General features: G+C 42.3%; 1 protein-coding gene across 3 annotated transcripts in view; it reads left to right on the top strand.

Annotated features, from left to right (window-relative positions):
• Positions 1–18,237, top strand: part of LRCH1 (leucine rich repeats and calponin homology domain containing 1) — a 198,932-nt gene that overhangs the window by 120,696 nt on the left and 59,999 nt on the right. For all 3 annotated transcript variants that reach the window (XM_027064842.2, XM_027064841.2, XM_027064839.2), the window contains exon 4: positions 15,721–15,826. In XM_027064842.2, the coding sequence (XP_026920643.1) occupies positions 15,721–15,826 (106 nt within the window). The remainder of the gene's footprint in view (positions 1–15,720; positions 15,827–18,237) is intronic.

Here is an 18,237-nt window from a genome sequence, read left to right as displayed (position 1 = left end):
CTTGTATCAAGCACAGCTGCTGTGATTACAACCATGGAAAGGACACAGTCCCTTCCTTCAAGTAGATTCCAGTCTAGAACATTGATGGCCAATTCCTTTTCTATTGGGTGCCAACTCCATTTAATTTCTTGAGGCCACGTGGACCACCATGGTGATGACTTAGGAGGCTCAGATAGAGAGTGCTGTCATCCCTTCATCACGTCTGCAGTGGGAGTTGGTTAGGAATGTGACAGGTTAGGAAAGTGACCTATGTATCAGCTTTAATTTTAGTATAGGACTGAGTTACTGCTGTATAAAGGCATTGAAAGGTAAAGAAAGAGTGTCTTTTTCAGGACTCATGTGATATTAGTATCTGAAACCTATTCCAAGGCAAGGGCAAATGAAAGTAAAAATAAACTATTGAGTCTCCACCAAAATGGAAAACTTTTGCACAGCAAAGGAAACTACCAACAAAAGAGAAAGGCAACCTAGTGAATGGGAGAATATATTTGCAAATGATTTATTCAATAAGGAGGTAATATCCAAAGTATATAAAGAACTTATGCAAGTCAACACCAAAAAAGAAAAATCTGAATTAAAAATGGGCAGAGGACCCAAATAGACATTCTTCCAAAGAAGACATACAGATGATGGCCAACAGACACATGAAAAGATGCCTAGTATCACTGATCATCAGGGAAATGCAAATCAGAACCACAATAAGAAAACACTTCATACAAGTCAGAATGGCTAGTAATTAGAAAGGCAAAAAATAACAAGTGTTGGCAAGGATGGGGAGAAAGGGAAACCTTCACACACTGTTGGTGGGAATGTAAACTCATGCAGCCACCATGGAAAACAGTATGGAGATTCCTCAAAAAATTAAAACTAGAATTACCGTATGATCCAGTAATTCCCCAAAGGACACAAACACTGATTGGAAAAGATACATGCATCCCTGTGTTCATTGCAGCATTATTTACAACAGCCAAGATATGGAGGAAACCCAAGCGTCCATCGACAGATAAGTGAATAAAGAAGTGGTGTGTGTGTGTGTGTGTGTGTGTGTGTGTGTGTGTATATACATACATACATACATACATACATATGTATATACGTATATGTGTGTGTATATATGTATACATATATATGTACATATATACATACACACACACACAAAATGAAATATTATTTAGCCATAAGAAATGAATGAAATCTTGTCTTTTGAGACAATATAGATAGACCTAGAGGGTATGAAATAAGTCAGACAGAGGAAGATAAATACCATACGGTTTCACTTATATTTGGAATAAAAACATATTGAGGGGTGACTGCATGGTCAGTCAGTTAAGCATTGGACTCTTAATTTCAGCTCAGGTTGTGATCTCATCTCTTTCTCAAATCAAATAAATAAATGAAATAATTAAATTTCAAGTTTTTAAAAAATCAAAAAAAAAATCAGAAATAGACTCGTAAATACAGAGAATAAACTGGCAATTGGCAGAGGGGAGGGGACCAGGAGGATGTATGGAATCGATGACTGGGATTAAGTGCAAACTCTCAGTTAGAAAATAAGTCACAGAGCTGAAAAGCACAGTACAGGGAATAAATACGTACAATACGATACTGTAATAACATTGTATAGTGTCAGATGGTGACCAGACTTAACCTTGGTGAGCACTGGGCAATGAATAGAATTGTTCAATGACTATGTTGTGCACCTGAAAGTAATACAACATTGTATATCAACTATACCTAAATAATCATTTTTTTTAACTTTGTATTATTTTTTATTTATTTTTTAAGTGTTTCACATGAGTAGGGAGGAACAGAGAGAGACGCAGAGAGAGAGAATCCCAACTCTGGGTGCAGAGCCCAACACAAGGGCTTGATCTCACAACCACGAGATCATGACCTGAGCCAATGTCAAAAGTCAGACACTTAACCGACTGAACCACCCAGGTGCCTCAATAATGTACATTTTTAAAAGATGCAGGGGTATTCCTGCCACTCAGCACCTGGACATTTGATCAGGGATCATTAATGTCTAGAACAAGACACTGGAAAGTTGTCTGGAGCCATGGAAGTGGTTTGTTTTCTCACTTAGCTGTCTGTACTTCTCCATGCAGTGGAGATGTCTCGCCCACAGATCCCAAGTTTAAATGTCCTCCGACTTAAGCACTAGCTAGTCTGTCTCAGCCCTGATGTCTAAATGAGAAAGGCAAGATGTGGGTCGGATGTCCTCTCCTGACTGAGTCCGTGATGCACAAGGCACATGGTCACATGACCCAGACACACAGCTGCTTTCCTGCCAACAAGGGGGCAGTTCTGAAAGACGATGGATATTAATTTGGGTAGGCACACTCACCCCCAAGTTTGCTATTACAAGAAATATGTGCATGTGGTTAGGGAGTGATTGATTCAGCCTTGGATTGGGAAGGATTTTTAAGGGAAGAGACCTTTGAGAGGCCCCTTGCAGAAGTCTGTGTGGGATTTTCTTTTATTTTTTTTATTTTTTATTTTTTTAATTTTTTTTCAATGTTTATTTATTTTTGGGACAGAGAGAGACAGAGCATGAACGGGGGAGGGGCAGAGAGAGAGGGAGACACAGAATCGGAAACAGGCTCCAGGCTCTGAGCCATCAGCCCAGAGCCTGACGCGGGGCTCGAACTCACGGACCGCGAGATCGTGACCTGGCTGAAGTTGGACGCTTAACCGACTGCGCCACCCAGGCACCCCTGTGTGGGATTTTCTAAACTGAAAAAGGAAGACAGGCACAGAGGAAGAGAGAAGGGACGGCTTGAGCAAAGGCAAGACAGCCCAGGAGGAGGTGGCTTGCTTGGAGCGTGGGAAGCAGTTTAATCTGGCTGAGGCTACGTAGAATGACACTGGGTGCTCCATTTTCACGGCCACTGCCTTAGAGTTAGAGTTAGGCCACCTTCAGCTCCTCCACGGGGCATTCAAGACCCGTCATTCATCTCCTGTCCCTGGCCCCTTTAGTTCCAGCCATCTGGGAGTGTTCCTTGTTCACTTCCACTTCTAGTCTTTGACACACATCACTGTCTCTGTGGGGACAGTTTCTTCCTTCTCATCTTCTCTTGGTCAGTTCTTAACCAAGTTAGATGTCACTTCCCCCAGAAAGCCTTCCCAAATCCTCTAAGCCAGACTTAGGCACTCCCAATGCAAGCACGCTATACTTACCACGGAATTCTGTGCAGTCATACTTTCTTCCTACTTGGCATTCTCCACACCAGCTCCCTCTATGTCTGGAAAGCCGCCGAGGGCCGTGGACAGGGATTTGCTGTTGTACCTGGTGCTCGGCATAAGACCCAATACGTGTTTGCTGAATGCTGCTCTCGAGGGGTGGAAAGTGGGCTGTGGCTTGGGACAGACTGTGAAGACTCCCAGGTGCTCAGCCTGCCAGGGGGATGACTATCTTACAATCCATCTTGATTCAGAAGGCACCATCTTAATCGGTTCCAGAAAACAAAACAATAATACGGAATAATGCTTTGGATGAAACTGATAGTTACATGTTTTTTTTTTCTTTTTAAAGAATTCTTCTTTTAGGAGTCTGATAGACGCACAATCCAAATCTGCTAGAATTTGGATTAGGTCTTACAAGCACAATATGTAACGCGTTGGTTTTTTTCCCTACTTGTCGGGCTCCCACAGATGGGTGGCACACAGGTGAGGTCGGTCTTCTGGAACCTGTGGGCAGCTGGAATGTGTTTCTGTCCCACTGCACCCTGGGCGTAAGCCGACAGCATGCCATGTATCAGCTCTGCCTGCCGAGCTGCGGACCAGCTCATCTGTGAATAGGTGGCCGTGTGCTGAGCCTGGGGCCAGTCCCACACCAGAGCGGGGCTTTCCTGAGATGCTCTTATCAGCCGCTGGGCTGGCCTTGTGGCCGTGGTAGAACAGCACTGTCTCCTGTCTCCCGCCTCAGGACACACAAGCTGTGGGGTGGCTGTGAGGGAGTCCTTGAGCTTTTCCTGGGCACCCTGTCCAGAGCCCAGAGGTTAGTGTAACCTCTTAGTTACACTAAAGGTTGAGTGTAACTACTTACTTATTAGCATTGTGTTCAGCTGGCTCTGGTGCCTTTTCTCCACCAGCAATAACCTGTTGGATCCTCGAATCCTAGAAATCCTAGAATGTGAGAGCCATTGGGGTTTTAAAAGCATCTAGTCCAAGCTCTTGACATCTTGCAAGGGTAGAGAGAAACCTAAGGTAGAGAGGCAGTGTGTGATGTACAGAAGTTCACTCTGGTGTAGCTAATATAACTTAAGCTGAAACACCCTCACCCAGCACTATTTGATAGAAAGGTAACACAAGCAGCAAATTTTATTTTATTTTACTTTATTTCATGAAAAGATTTTAATTCTATCCTATTTGTTTTAAGTTTATTTATTTATTTTAAGAGAGAGAGAGCATGGGAGGGGCAGAGAGAGAGGGAGAGAGAATCCCAAGCAGGCTCCGCACTGTCAGCACAGAGCCTGATGTGGGGTTCTAACTCACGAACCATGAGATCATGACCTGAGTCAAAGTCAAAAGTCAGATGCTGAACTGACTGAGCCACCCAGGCGCCCCTGTTCTGTTCTATTTTTAATTTTAATTCCATTGTAGTTAACATAGCGTTATATTAGCTTCAGGTACACAATATAGTGATTCAACACTTCCATATATCACCTGGTGCTTCTCATGACAGGGGCACTCCTTAATCCCCATCACCTATTTCATCCATCCCCCCACTCACCTCTTTTTATTAACCATTAGTTTGTTCTCAGTAGTTAAGGGTCTGCTTCTTGGCTTGTCTCTCTCTCTCTTTTCCTTTGCTCATTTGCTTCTTAAATTTCACTTAGCAAAATACCCTCTAGCTCCATTCTTGTTGCAAATGGCAAGATTTCATTCCCTTTTTAAGTTTGTTTATTTATTTATTTTGAGAGAGAGAGGGAGAGTGAGCATGAGCAGGGGAGGGCAGAGGGCGAGAGAGATTTTCAAGCAGGCTCCATGCTGCCAATGTGGAGCCCTTATGTGGGGCTCAGAATCACAAACTGTGAGATCATGACCTGAGCTGAGATCAAGAGTGGGACACTTAACCAACTGAGCCACACTGGTGTCCCAAGATTTCATTCTTTGATGGCTGGGTAATATTCCATTGTGTGTGTGTGTGCGTGTGTGTGTGTGTGTGTGTGTACACATCTTCTTTATCCATTCTAATCAGTGGATGGATGCTTAGGCTGCTTCCATAATTTGGCTATTGTAAATAATACTGCTATAAACATAGAGATGCATGTATCCCATTGAATTATTATTTTTGTATTCTTTGGGTAAATACCCAGTAGTGCGATTGCTGGATCATAGAGTAGTTGTATTTTTAACTTTTTGAGGAACCTCCATACTGTTTTCCAGAGTGGCTGTGCCAGTTTGCATTCCCACCAACAGTACATGAGGGTTCCTTTTTCTCCACAACCTCGCCAGCACTCGTTGTTTGTTGTGTTTTTGATCTTAGCCATTTGGAAAGGTGTGGGGTGATATTTTGTTGTGGTTTTGATTTGCATTTCCCTGATGAAGAGTGATGTTGAGCCATCTTTTAGTATGTCTGTGGGCTGTCTTTATGTCTTCTTTGAGAAATGTCCATTTCTTCTGCCCATTTTTAAATTGGATTGCTTGTTTTGGGGTGTGGATCTTTAGAACTTCTTTACATCTTTCCAATGCTAACCCTTTATTGGATATGTCATTTGCAAATACCTATTCTCATTCAGTAGGTTGCCTTTTAGTGTTTTGGATTATTTACTTTGCCGTGCAAAAGCTTTTATTTTGATGTAGTCATAATAGTTTAATTTTGCTTTTGTTTCCCTTGCCTCGGGAGACATATCTAGAAAAATGTTGCTGCGGCCAATATCAGAAAACCGTGCTCTCTTCTAGAATTTTTATGGTTTCATGCCTTACATGTAACTCTTTCATCTATTTTTAATTTTTGCGTGTGGTGTAAGAAAGTGGTCTGGTTTCGCTGTTTTACATGCTGCTGTCCAGTTTTTCCAACACCATTTGTTGAAGAGACTGTCTTTTGCCCATTGGATATTCTTTCCTGCTTTGCCAAAGGTTAATTGACCATATCCTTGTGGGTTTATTTCTGGGTTTTCTATTCTGTTCCATTGATCTATGTGTCTGTTTTTGTGCCAGTACCATACTGTTTCGATGACTACAGCTTCGTAATATAACTTGAAGTCAGAAATTGTGATGCCTCCAGCTTCACTTTCTTTTTTCAAAATTGCTTTGGCAATTTGGAGTCTTTTGTGATTCCGTATAAATTTTAAGATTATTTGTTCTAGCTCTGTGAAAAAATGCTATTGGTAGTTTGATAGGGATTGCATTAAATGTGTAAATTGCTTTGCATAGTGTAGGCATTTTAACAATATTTGTTATTCCAGTCCATAAACATGGAATGTCTTTCTGTTTCCTTGTGTAGTGTTCAGTCTCTTTCAGCAATGTTTTATAGGTTTTAGAGTATGGGCCTTTTACCTCTTCAGTTAGGTTTATTCCTAGGTATCTTATTATTTTTGGTGCAGTTGTAAATGGGATTATTTTCTCAACTTCTCTTTCTGCTGCTTCATTATTAGTGTATAGAAATGCAACAGATTTCTGCACATTGATTTTATATCTTACGACTTTACTGAATTAACTGATCAGTTCTACTAGTTTTTTGGTGGAGTCTTTAGTATTTTCTATATAGGGTGTCATGTTATCTACAAATAGTGAAAGTTAGACTTCTTCCTTACCAAGTTGAATGCCTTTAATTTCATTTGATTGTCTAACTGCTGTTAGTAAATGTAACTTTTTTATTAGGTCTTTGGTTTTATTATTTTAGAGAGAGCACAGATGGGGAGACGGGCAGAGGGAGAGAATAAAAGAGGGAGGTTGGGAGAGGGAGAATCTTAAGCAGGCTCCATGCTCAATGTGGAGCCTAACGCAGGGCTCAACCCCACGACCTTGGGATCATGACCTGAACCAAAATCAAGAGTCAGATGCTCAACTGACTGAGACACCCAGGCGTCCAAACAAATGTACTTCAAATGCACTGGTAGCCACATTAAAAAAAAAAAAAAAAAAAGCAAGTGAAATTAATTTTAATGATATGTTTTATTTAATGCAGGATGGCCAGAATATTATTTCAGCATGTTTGCGATATAAAATCAGTGAGGTATTTTATATATTTTTTTCATATTATGTCTCTGAAGTTCATGGTGTATACCAACAGCATCTCACAGGTTGGAACAGCCGCATTTCTCATGCTTGTAGCTGTGGCCCAGCAGCTCTGTAGCCTGTGGTCTTTCACTCTGTGCGCCAGCATGATTCCTTGTGAAAAGCATTTATTTGTGACATTGGTGAATATTTCATTTGTTGCCATTATTTAACCACAAGGGGTGAGTGGCCTTGCTTAAGGTCATAGACTAAAAAAAGATTAGTTTCCATCCATTCTTATTTATCTTTCATATCTTTTTGCTTAAAATGGCAGTGCTACTGTAGGTAACCCTGTCAAATGATTTTTAGCTATCAGTTGGAAAGAAATTCCCTGGAGAGCCTGAAATAATTCCAGACTTGCTTGGGAGGCTTTTGTTTAAATGGTTACGTGGTAACCAACTTGTTAAAAAGTTTGACAGCTCCCACCAGACCCCACCCAAGCATTCAGGGTACTTTAAAGCCAATGACGTGCTGATAAAATCACTCAATTTATTGGTCTCTGAGCATTGTTTGGCTATTTTAGAGGAAATATTTTTAAATTTCACATTAGACTCAGAGTATCCCAAACGGAGTTGTAAACTCTCTCTTCTTCCAAGTGTGAGTATTCCAGAGTCATTGCTGCTTTGAAAAACAAAAGAAGAGAACCGTAGCTGTTGCAAGAAAGGAGTTGTCCTCTGTAATTTTTAAGGACTAGAACTGGAAAACATCACCTTACTGTCTTAAATATATCACAGTTATCTGAAACTGTGAAAAGGAAACAAAAAGCATTGCCATTCAGTGATTGGCTTGTCCAGCCATTTGAGATGGTGCAGAGAACAAAGGAGCGCAATTGTTCCTCCTTCCATGAAGAAGCTATTAAGAAACACCTACTGAGATGTCCTTTTTTGAATCCATGAGAGGCCAGGATAGAGTTCTGTGCTGTTTCAGGTGCAAGAGAATTTAGGGAATCTTAGCTCTTTGGAACTGGCCCCTCCGGGCTCATTTGTGATGGGAATGACCTAGAACTTTTGGACCTTTCTGGCCTCTCTGACTTCCTTCTGTACCTCTGGTACTCTAAGAGCTGTAGCTGTATGTAGATGTTGTTTTGTAAGTCTTTGTATCTGGGCGTTCTTTCTGTAAGAGAAAGAAAAAGCAATAGCGTTTACTGAGCACCTACTATATGCCAGGCACTCTGCTAGGTATATGGCATGGGCAATTTCATATAATCTTGACAATAACCCAGCAAGGTAGATATAATATCTACAGTTTGTAGACAGATTTGAATTTCAGAATTATTTACCCAGAGCTGGGGGGGGGGGGGCTGGAGTGGTGGAGCTGGGGTAAAAACCAGTTTTGTGTGATGAAAGCCCCAATCCTTTCAATAGCACCATTCAGCTGTGCTTACTGGGTCTTCTTCCGGATCGTTTAGCATCTCACGGAGAGGGACCCCGTGGTGTTTGCTTGTTTGTTTGTTGAGTTCCTGGTTCATCTTGGCAGTGGTTTTCCCATTAAAGTTGGGGCAGCGCACCTACAGTTGAGAGCGAATCAGAGAATGAACGTTGCAAAACTCGGGCCGTGTCTGTGTGCAGGTCTCCTCGCTGAGGAACCACAGCCAGGCAGGGAAGGTCAGTAGAGGGTGCTGGTGTTGACTAAACCTTATTTTACTCATTAAAACGACATTAGCATTTGGAAACACGGTTCTTGTACTGTCGAATCATGCCCGAAGGGGAAGACATGCTGAGTACCTGGGAAGAGATGCTGTGTGTGTGCCTTCTGTGATAATAACCGGAGAGCCGTGAAGATAATCGCACTGTGGCAGAGCACGACGAACTTGAGTTTTCTCACGGTTCCCTGAGCGGGCTGACATACTGAGGGCCGGAGACTGTCTGTCCCTTGTTTGGTTTCTTTCAGTTCTGTCTTTCTTCTGCTCACGCAGTGTGTGAAAATCGTGGCTTCCGGCTGTAAGACAACACAGTATCACTGCTCCAGAAGCCTGCTCTTACACTGAAAAGCTCACAGAACCTGACTCAAGGAATATCTGATGGAACGGTGCATTTCCCGGCCCTGCCTAGACCTCTCTCTCCTTTCATAAAATGTTTGTGTAGCAAGTTTGAATTCAGGGATTGATTGTAAACACAGAATGTATCTGATTGATGTAGAACAGGATGACCTGGTTCTGAGGAGAATTCCTTCATTATTGTTTTTTAATTTTTTTTTTTATTTTACTCTTGAGAGAGAGAGAGAGAGAGAGAGAGAGCGTGAGCAGGGGAGGAGCAGAGAGAGTGGGAGACACAGAATCTGAAGCAGGTTCCAGGCTCCGAGCTGTCAGCCCAGAGCCCGATGCGGGGCTCGAACTCACGAACCGCGAGATCGTGACCCGAGTCGAAGTCAGATGCTTAACAGACTGAGCCACCCAGGCGCCCCTCCTTTATTATTTTCATACATAACATTCCAGCCTCTGAGTTAGGTATAGCAGAGACATTAATTCATGTGTCTGCCATAATCTTTTTTCCATTCACAGTCTTTGGACATGCCTTCTAACCTCTCTAGTTTCTGCGGGACAGTTGGAAGTCCGTGGCTTGTTTACCATCTGTTCTATTGAAGAGCATTGGGTTGGAAGGAAGGGTGTGGAGCGGAGTTTTATACTAGAAGGAGACATTCAGTAAGTGTTGGGAGGTGACAATACCAGAGGTTGCTTGAAAAAGTTTTGAGTTTAAATGAACATACTGGATTTTTCTTAAAAGAAAGAAATTCTGACTACAGGCATTGAAGTTTTTGATTGCTAAGAAATCAAAATTGACATTACTTCTAAGTTAAGTATCTGTCTTTCAAAGTCTGTTCATTATTTCTGATGTGATAAATGGATCTTCCTACTATTACAAGGAAATTTAAATTAATTTTGCCACTTCCTCTTACATAGGTACAGAGAAGTTAAGACATTGACCTAAAGTCACACAGAAAGTCATACAATAGACATTTCCTCCCAAAAAAAGAGTAGGAGCCCTTGATGGGAGTTACTAGCTTAAATTTCCTGTCAGACTATTCACATTCCCTTCAGTTAACTAAAGAGCTAGACTTATTACAAAAGTATGGCTTAAGCAATGGTATAACTACACGACGTTTTTGAAAACCTGAGAGATCAAGGTAGCTCATGAGAAAATACCGTGTGCACAGTTCCACAGGGTGGCCTGGTTACTCTGGACATCTTCCCTAACCAAGGTCATCTTGACGCATTATTTGTGTTGGTTTTCATTAGAGGTTACTCCTTAAAAAATCGCTTTTCTTTTTTACAGTATTATTTTCTGAAAGTGAACATTACCTAGTTTAATAATGTCTGAACTGAATCTGGTGTTTTAAATCCTTGTGTTTCTTACATACTGAAGATAAATTAACAACTAGTACTTGATAACAAAAATCCATTAGTCTCCAGTGTGCATTTAATACTTCTAGTAAATTCCATTATTGCCTGGAAGGGCTGGCATAAAATGACTCTAACGTTTTTCCTTTGGTTACTTAAAAACATGTTGATTAAACCAGTGGAAAAAAAGTATATTTTAGGTCATAGTTAAAATTGTCCAGTTTTTTTTTTTTTTTTTTTTTTTTTTTTGCTCTAAATGACTAAATTGGACTGGCTGGTCCTAGTAACTTAAGTTTGAGTATGTATGTTATTATATAATAATTAGATTCATTTCTATATAACAAAGAATAGAATTTGTAAATATTTATGACATGTTTATGATGATTTCTTTTTGGCCTGCTTGTACATTTGCAGTATTATAACAGTAAATATATGACAATTTGATCCACTGAAGCGTGCAATAATTATTTTCTAAGACATAGTTTAAGGGCTAATAGACAATTCAGAAGGGATTCATTTGACCATTCTAAGAAGCCACTGAATCTGGAATTCACAGCTTGGTAAATTCACAACTAAATGCGGAAGAAGTGTGAGGCATTAGTGTTCTTTACTTACTAAATTCATTTTCCTAAATGTTATCTTTTTTTTTTTCTTTAACGTTTATTCATTTTTGAGACAGAGAGAGACAGAGCATGAACGGGGGAGGGTCAGAGAGAGGGAGACACAGAATCTGAAACAGGCTCCAGGCTCTGAGCTGTCAGCACAGAGCCCGATGCAGGGCTCAAACTCGCGGACGGCAAGATCGTGACCTGAGCCGATGTCGGCCGCTCAACCGACGGAGCCACCCAGGCGCCCCTAAATGTTATCTTTTTAAAATTAACTCAAGACTTGAAAAACCAGACCTTAGGCTAAATGTGGACAGACATATTTTAGAGAACCAGCCTGTTTTAGGATGATGTTTTTCATGTTCTAACCTGAAATATGCCAAAACATTTAGACTATTATCTTCTCTCATCTTCTTTTTCCTCCTCCTCGTTCCCCAGCTAATTAAGACACGGAGGTTTTGTTTTTGTGACGAAATTCATCGCCTCTTTAAAATTCAGCAAGGTTCGGTAACTGGGAGGCAGTAGACTTTTGCTTAATTCTGTAATATGGATTATACAATAGTGTAAAGTCTTTGTAAAAATTTATTTAATGTTTATTTATTTTTGAGAGAGAGAGAGAGACACAGAGCATGAGTGGAGGGGAGGAGGCAGAGGGAGACAGAGAGTCCGACGCCGGCTCCAGGCCCTGAGCTGTCAGCACAGAGCCCGACAGGACACGTGGCTTGAACCCATGAGATCATGACCTGAGCTAGAGTCAGGTGCTTAACCGACTGAGCCACCCAGGTGCGCCTGTGGTGTTAAGTCTTTATCTTGCTTTCTTGCTAGATCCGCCTGGGCATTTCCCCCTCATTATTTTGGCAGGATAGGAAATAACTGACGAAGAGTACTATTGAAACATTTTGACCTTCACTATATAGCCTTCAAAATGTGAATGGACAATTGGACTTTGTGTTTCTAATTGTCTACAGATGTACTGTCCTGTAAGTCAAAAGGAAAAAACTCTTTATCATTATGTTTTGTTTTTTTTTTTTTAAGTGTAAATTGGGTAACTGCTTTCCCTACTGGTTAAATCAACATATAAATATAGCTGAGGGGAGGTGATTTTCCTTGATAAAGCCATTATGTTAGAAATATATGTTAGAAAAAAAAAATTACCTTATATTTAGGGAAATAGCATAGCCTTTCTGGCTAACCAGAGGGTAGTCGACAAATGCAAGGCGTGTTTTATAGTACACCCCAATGGGATAAGACTGAATGAGATTTTATGAGATTTTATGCTGTGAATAATCTGCCTAAAAATGTTATCTTTTGCTTCCCTCTCTCCCCTCCTTTTTTCTTGAAAGAACGATTTTTTAAAGAATTCTGTCCTTGAAGCTTCTGAAAATTTTCAGTTTTGTATCAAAAATCTGTGATTCCCGTAAATTGCAAAAGGATTTTTCTTGTGCAGTCACACACAGACTTACAAAGACCTACTGTAGATGTCAATAACATAACTTCTCTCCAGAGAAGGAACATTCCCACTATTTCTTCCCTAAGGACCCTCCACTCCTATCACCAGTGTGACTATGCCTGGCTGTGAGTCCCATAGCATGATTTAATCTCATATATTTCTAGAAATATATACTATTAGTATATAGTATATATACCTATATACTATTTGTGTGAAGACTCTTTTAAAAGAGAATGGAGGGGCGCCTATCTCTCTATCTGTGCTCATGCTCTGTCTCTCTCAAAAATGAATAAACATTTAAAAATTTTTTAATTTTTTCAATGTTTATTTTTGAGAGAGAGACACACACACAGAGTGTGAGTGGAGGAGGGGCAGAGAGAGAGGGAGACACAGAATCCAAAGCAGGCTCCAGGCTCTGAGCTGTCAGCCCAGAGCCTGACGTGGGCCTCCAACTTGTGATCCATGAGAATGTCATGACGTGAGCTGAAGTCGGACACTTAACCGACTAAGCCCCCCCCAAGCCCCCCAGTGAATAAACGTTTTTAAAAAATCTTAAAGAGAATGGAATGGAAGGATACTTGCTTATTTGTGACTTGGTTGAGGCAAAGACAGATAAAGATTTCACTGAAAGGGTTTGGTTGTTGGTACTTGTGACTGATCAGATACCATAGGAGTTGGGAAAAGGTAGCATTTCACTTTTTACCTCTCGTACATGGAAGTGCATGCAGAGAGGCAGAATTATTTGCTGATGCAGTGAGGGGCTAAAAGTGACTGGACAACTCTCTGGACTTTCTAATTCTATAATTATTTCCTTAGACTTGTATTTCTCTGCAGATGTGCGTTGTGGGTTATTTGTTTTGTTTTGTTTTTAAACACTAAGGATGTTTCTCAAGGAATTTTATGTGACTTTCGGGGCCAGGAGTGATGCATCAACAGCCAGCCTGGGGGTGACGCCTTTGAACACCTCATGTTAGCCTGTCATGCCACCTCCCCTCGGCCAGACAGCCGAGCAGTCCCGCGGGCTCATTGCATTGTGCACTCAGCCTCTGCAGAGGCCTACTTCATTCCCTTTTATCAGGAGTGATTTTATTCCTCTTCAGCAAGTGATACTCGTTTAGTAGCCTCGTGACCTTGGCAGATTACCAGGTCACCGGAGGATTTTTAGATGAGAAGAGATTAGAGGGCAGTGATACCCTGTGTTCTGCATAGTTCTGTTCTTACGGGAGCCCTGGGGTTTGAGGGGACTGGTTAATGGTGAATTCTCATCTGAGTGAATGTGAAACCGATTTCTGCAACGAGGCTTTGCTGCCTTCTAAAAGGGGGAGTGAGAGGGGAAGTTTTTGCAGGTTGAGAAGAGATGTGGGGTATCTGAAGAGTTGATCCCACTGGGATCGTTCCTAGCCCAAGTATATCTGTGGTTGTGCCTTTCCAGGAGGGACCTGCCGGGATTGGTATGTTTGTGGGAGCATCCTGGGGTTCCAGCCACGAGGCAGAGAGAGCCACGGCATGTGGAGTGTCAACATAAGTGGGCTTCAGAAATTTCATCCAGCACTTCCTGATCCCTTACTTTAGTCCCAGCACTCTGCTTGGCACCAGAAGGATGGAGTGAATGAGAGCCTCCCATCTAGGAGTTCACAGGCTTCTAAGAGAAGGCAAATGTGTGCACACGTGAATACGGTAATAGATTATCCATAGGACCACCAAGGAAAAAGGGCATTTTCCGTGGGTGTTCGTTCAGAGAGGGACAGTGGGGGAAACCTCCACAAAGGTTTCAGAGAAGAGAGAGCCTTGAATTAAATCTTGAAGGATGCAGGTGGGACAAGAGGATGATATTGGGGAGGGGCACACCAGGCACGGGAAGAGCCGGAACAGGTTTGGGACTGAGAAACCCTTGGCACACACTGGCGGCTGCAGTCGGTAATCACGTGGCCTGGGGATGCAAGCAAGGGCTTTCAGAGAGGTGGCGCTGGAGAAATCAATCTGAACCGTAGCTGCTGGCCCTTGCTGTGGAGTCGGGGACTTTACCCCATGGGTTTCTGAGACATTGCTGTTGCAGATGTCTAAGCTGGTAAATGATGCAGTGAAATGCGCACGCTCTGGCAGCTCTGTGAAAGGTGGATCTGAGGGGCAGATCAAGGAGACCATTATAGTGCCCAGTGAGATGGAGTGTTGGTCTGGACAATAGAGTAGCTGGGGTGGGGGGTGGAGAGCCGAGCAGAGCTTCCAGAGAAAGTGGAAGAGTGGGATTAGGGGAGAATAAGATTATAAATCTCATAGTTTTCATTCTGCACTCGTCAAGAGGCGGTTCCAGTCAACTGTTGATAGGATATTAGTCTTTCAGTGCAAAAAAGACATCATCCGCATGCCCCACAGTCTTGGAAAATGTACCGAAAGGTGTTCAGGTCCACAAACTTCCCAGCCTTCCAGTCGCAAATCCATTTTAAATAAATAACGCATCCAAAAGATGCATTCATAGTCACAGTTTTTCACTGTCAGTTGTGAGTGTTTGGTAAATAGGATGTGTGACGTTCTATTCAGAGGTACTGTGGGATGGTGGCTTCACAGGGGGCGGGCATTTGTTCCGAGTGGTAACTGCCTTGGACGCCTGACTTAACCTCCCTGAGCCTCATTTTTCTGACTGTAAATATTAAGCTGCTAATACTGCCTCAGGGGTTCGTGTTGAGAATTAAATGAGACTGAAGCACATGAACGCAGCAGGTGCGAGGCCGGCAAAGGAGCTCCTGAATGCTCCGAATATCCTTCCTTTTCTCTTTTTGTCCTCAGTGTTCAAAATACTGCACTTTCCTTTTCTTCTCTGTGCTAAGCCTGACCTACAGACCAGGATAGAAATGTACCCGAGTAGTTGCCCTCATATTTAAATTCCTTAAGGAGGCACCTGGGTGTCTCGGTCGGTTAAGCGTCCAACTCTTGATCTCAGCTCAGGTCTTGATCTCAGGGTCGTGAGCTCAAGTCCCGAGCTGGGCTGTGTGCTGGGCGCGAAGGCTACTAAAATAAATACATAAATTCCTGAAGGAGATTTCACATGGGATGCTTGATTTCCTGGAAAAAGATGCTTATCATTTCTGCCTTTGCTTTTGATGCAGGACGTCAGCTGCAACGAGATCACAGCCCTGCCCCAGCAGATAGGTCAGTTGAAAGCTCTACGGGAACTGAATGTCAGAAGAAATTACCTTAAAGTCTTACCACAAGGTAAAAAGAATAAAATAGGAGATGTTCATTATTATTATTTTTTGGTTTACTTTTGTGAGGAAGGCAGTTTGTCTAGCCATGTTTGTGTATGCCTAATAATATTACTTATTATATTAATATGAATTCTGTGAATTTCACATGCAGATGACAGAAAAGTTAATATCCAACTTTTCATTTTAGTCAAGGGGTACAGCAACACTATCATTCCCCTGTGTGAGACTGTGTGTGTGTGTGTGTGTGTTAGTTTGCTCGGGCTCACATAACAAAGTACCACAGGCTGAGTGGTTTACACAACAGAAATGTACTTTCTCACAGATCTGCAGGCTGGAAGTCCGAGATCAAGGTGTCTCCTGAGAGCTCTCTCCTTGGCTTGCAGATGGCTGTGTTCTCCCCATGTGTTCACATCATCCTTCCTCTGTGTCTCTGTCCTAATCTCCTCTTCTTGAAATTTTTTTAAACGTTTATTTTTGAAAGACAGAGAGAGACAGAGCACGAGCAGGGGAGGGGCAGAGAGAGAGGGAGACACAGAATCTGAAGCAGGTTCCAGGCCCTGAGCTGTCAGGACAGAGCCTGACGCTGAGCTCGGACTCATGAACTGTGAGATCGTGACCTGAGCCAAAGTCAGATACCTAACCTAGTGAGCCACCTGAGTGCCCCGAATCTCCTCTTTGTATAAGGATACCAGTCATGTTGGGTTGTGGCCCACTCAAATGACCTCATTTTAACTTTATTACCCCTTGAAAGTCCTTACCTCCAAAATCAGTCACATTCTGAGGTACTGGGGGTTAGGACTCCAACATAGGAAATTTGAGGACACACAATTCATAACAGGAGTTGTTTTTGGTATGGATGTGTGATGTTCTGGAACAATTAGAACACTTTAGGTCATATACTTGGTCTTGTAGACCCAGCTATTAGGATTTCTGGCTTTGCCTATTTGGTAGACCTGGTTAGGCACCACCCACTGTGTACGGAATCTATGCTTCAGGTGAGGGCACTGCCCCTGATGAAATGGTAGTCGGACGAATGTCACTGGCAGTTTTAGTGAATTTCTCAGAGGCCAGAAGCAGGGATCCTCCAGAGTGTCAGCACCGAGACTGGTTGCCTGCTCAGACGTCCCTACTCGGGAGCCAGACTCAGGCGAACCCTTCCCTGCGGCTGTGGGCCTGTCCAGGATGTCCCTCTGACATATTGTCTTTGAGTTCAAATAAAAAGATACAGTTGTTCAGAAATGGTGCACCATTAAGAACTTTGACAAGCAGCTCTGTAGATGGTGGTGGATCTGAATTTCAGATTTTGGGCTTGTTGTTCAGACTTGAATCAGAAGGAGTTGAGGAGCAGTGGAAGGAACACTGAATGCTTTCCCAAAAACATGCTCTGGTTTTCAAAGATCGTATTCATTTCCATCAGTTCCATTTAAGGCCCCTGGGCATACCCAGTTTCAAACATATATTTAAAAATACACATCAGGGGCCCCTGGGTGGCTCAGTTGGTTAAGCGTCCAACTTCAGCTCAGGTCGTGATTTCATGGTTCGTGGGTTCGAGCCCCGCGTCGAGCTCTGTGCTGACAGCTGGGAGCCTGGAGCCTGCTTAGGAATCTGTGTCTCCCTCTCTCTGTCCCTCCCCCGCTCATGTTCTGTCTCTCTCTCTGTCTCAAAAATAAATAAACATTAAAAAAATCTTTTTTAAATATACCGCAAAGCAAAAGCATATATTTGGAAAGAAAAGCTAAGACATTTGGTTAATCTGACACTATTGCAGCAAGTTGAGAGCTACCTGATTTTTTCTGCATTTCGATCTTTGGCTTGAAGGCAAGCCAGTGAAGCTCATAGAAGGGAAAGAACTTTATAAAATGCACTGTGCTTTTATGGGTGGGACATTTGAGTGCCTGCCTGCCACCGTCACCTTGCTTGTGCATTTTTAAAGAAGGAATGTTATGGGGCGCCTGGGTGGCTCAGTCAGTTAAGCATCAGACTTCGGCTCAGGTCATGATGTCCTAGTTTGTGAGTTCAAGCCCTGCCTCAGGCTCTGTACTGATAGCTCAGCGCCCGAAGCCTGCTTGGGATTCTGTGTCTCCCTCTCTCTGCCCCTACCCCACTTGCGCGTGCCCGAGTGTGTGCGCTTTCTCTCTCTCTCTCTCCCTCTCTCTCTCTCTTTCTCTCTCTCAAAAAAAAAGTAAATAAAAATTAAAAAAATTTTTTAAAGAAACAAAGTTAGAAACCATCTCAGCACAAAGATGTATTACTTCAATATTTGAGATGACTTGGTATAAAAACATTGTTTTTTCATTCTGTCATTGTCCAATGCATTTTGATTGGATGACGTTGTTTTTCTTGGTTTGAGCAAGTACCAAGGGGAGAAACTCTTACTAACAACACATTTGTAAGCATTTAACCTTTCATAGCATTAAC

The sequence above is a fragment of the Acinonyx jubatus genome, chromosome A1 (assembly GCF_027475565.1).
Source record: "Acinonyx jubatus isolate Ajub_Pintada_27869175 chromosome A1, VMU_Ajub_asm_v1.0, whole genome shotgun sequence".
NCBI lineage: Eukaryota > Metazoa > Chordata > Mammalia > Carnivora > Felidae > Acinonyx > Acinonyx jubatus.
The sequence above is the reverse complement of the archived record's forward strand: the minus strand, read 5'-3'. Positions and strand labels throughout refer to the sequence as shown.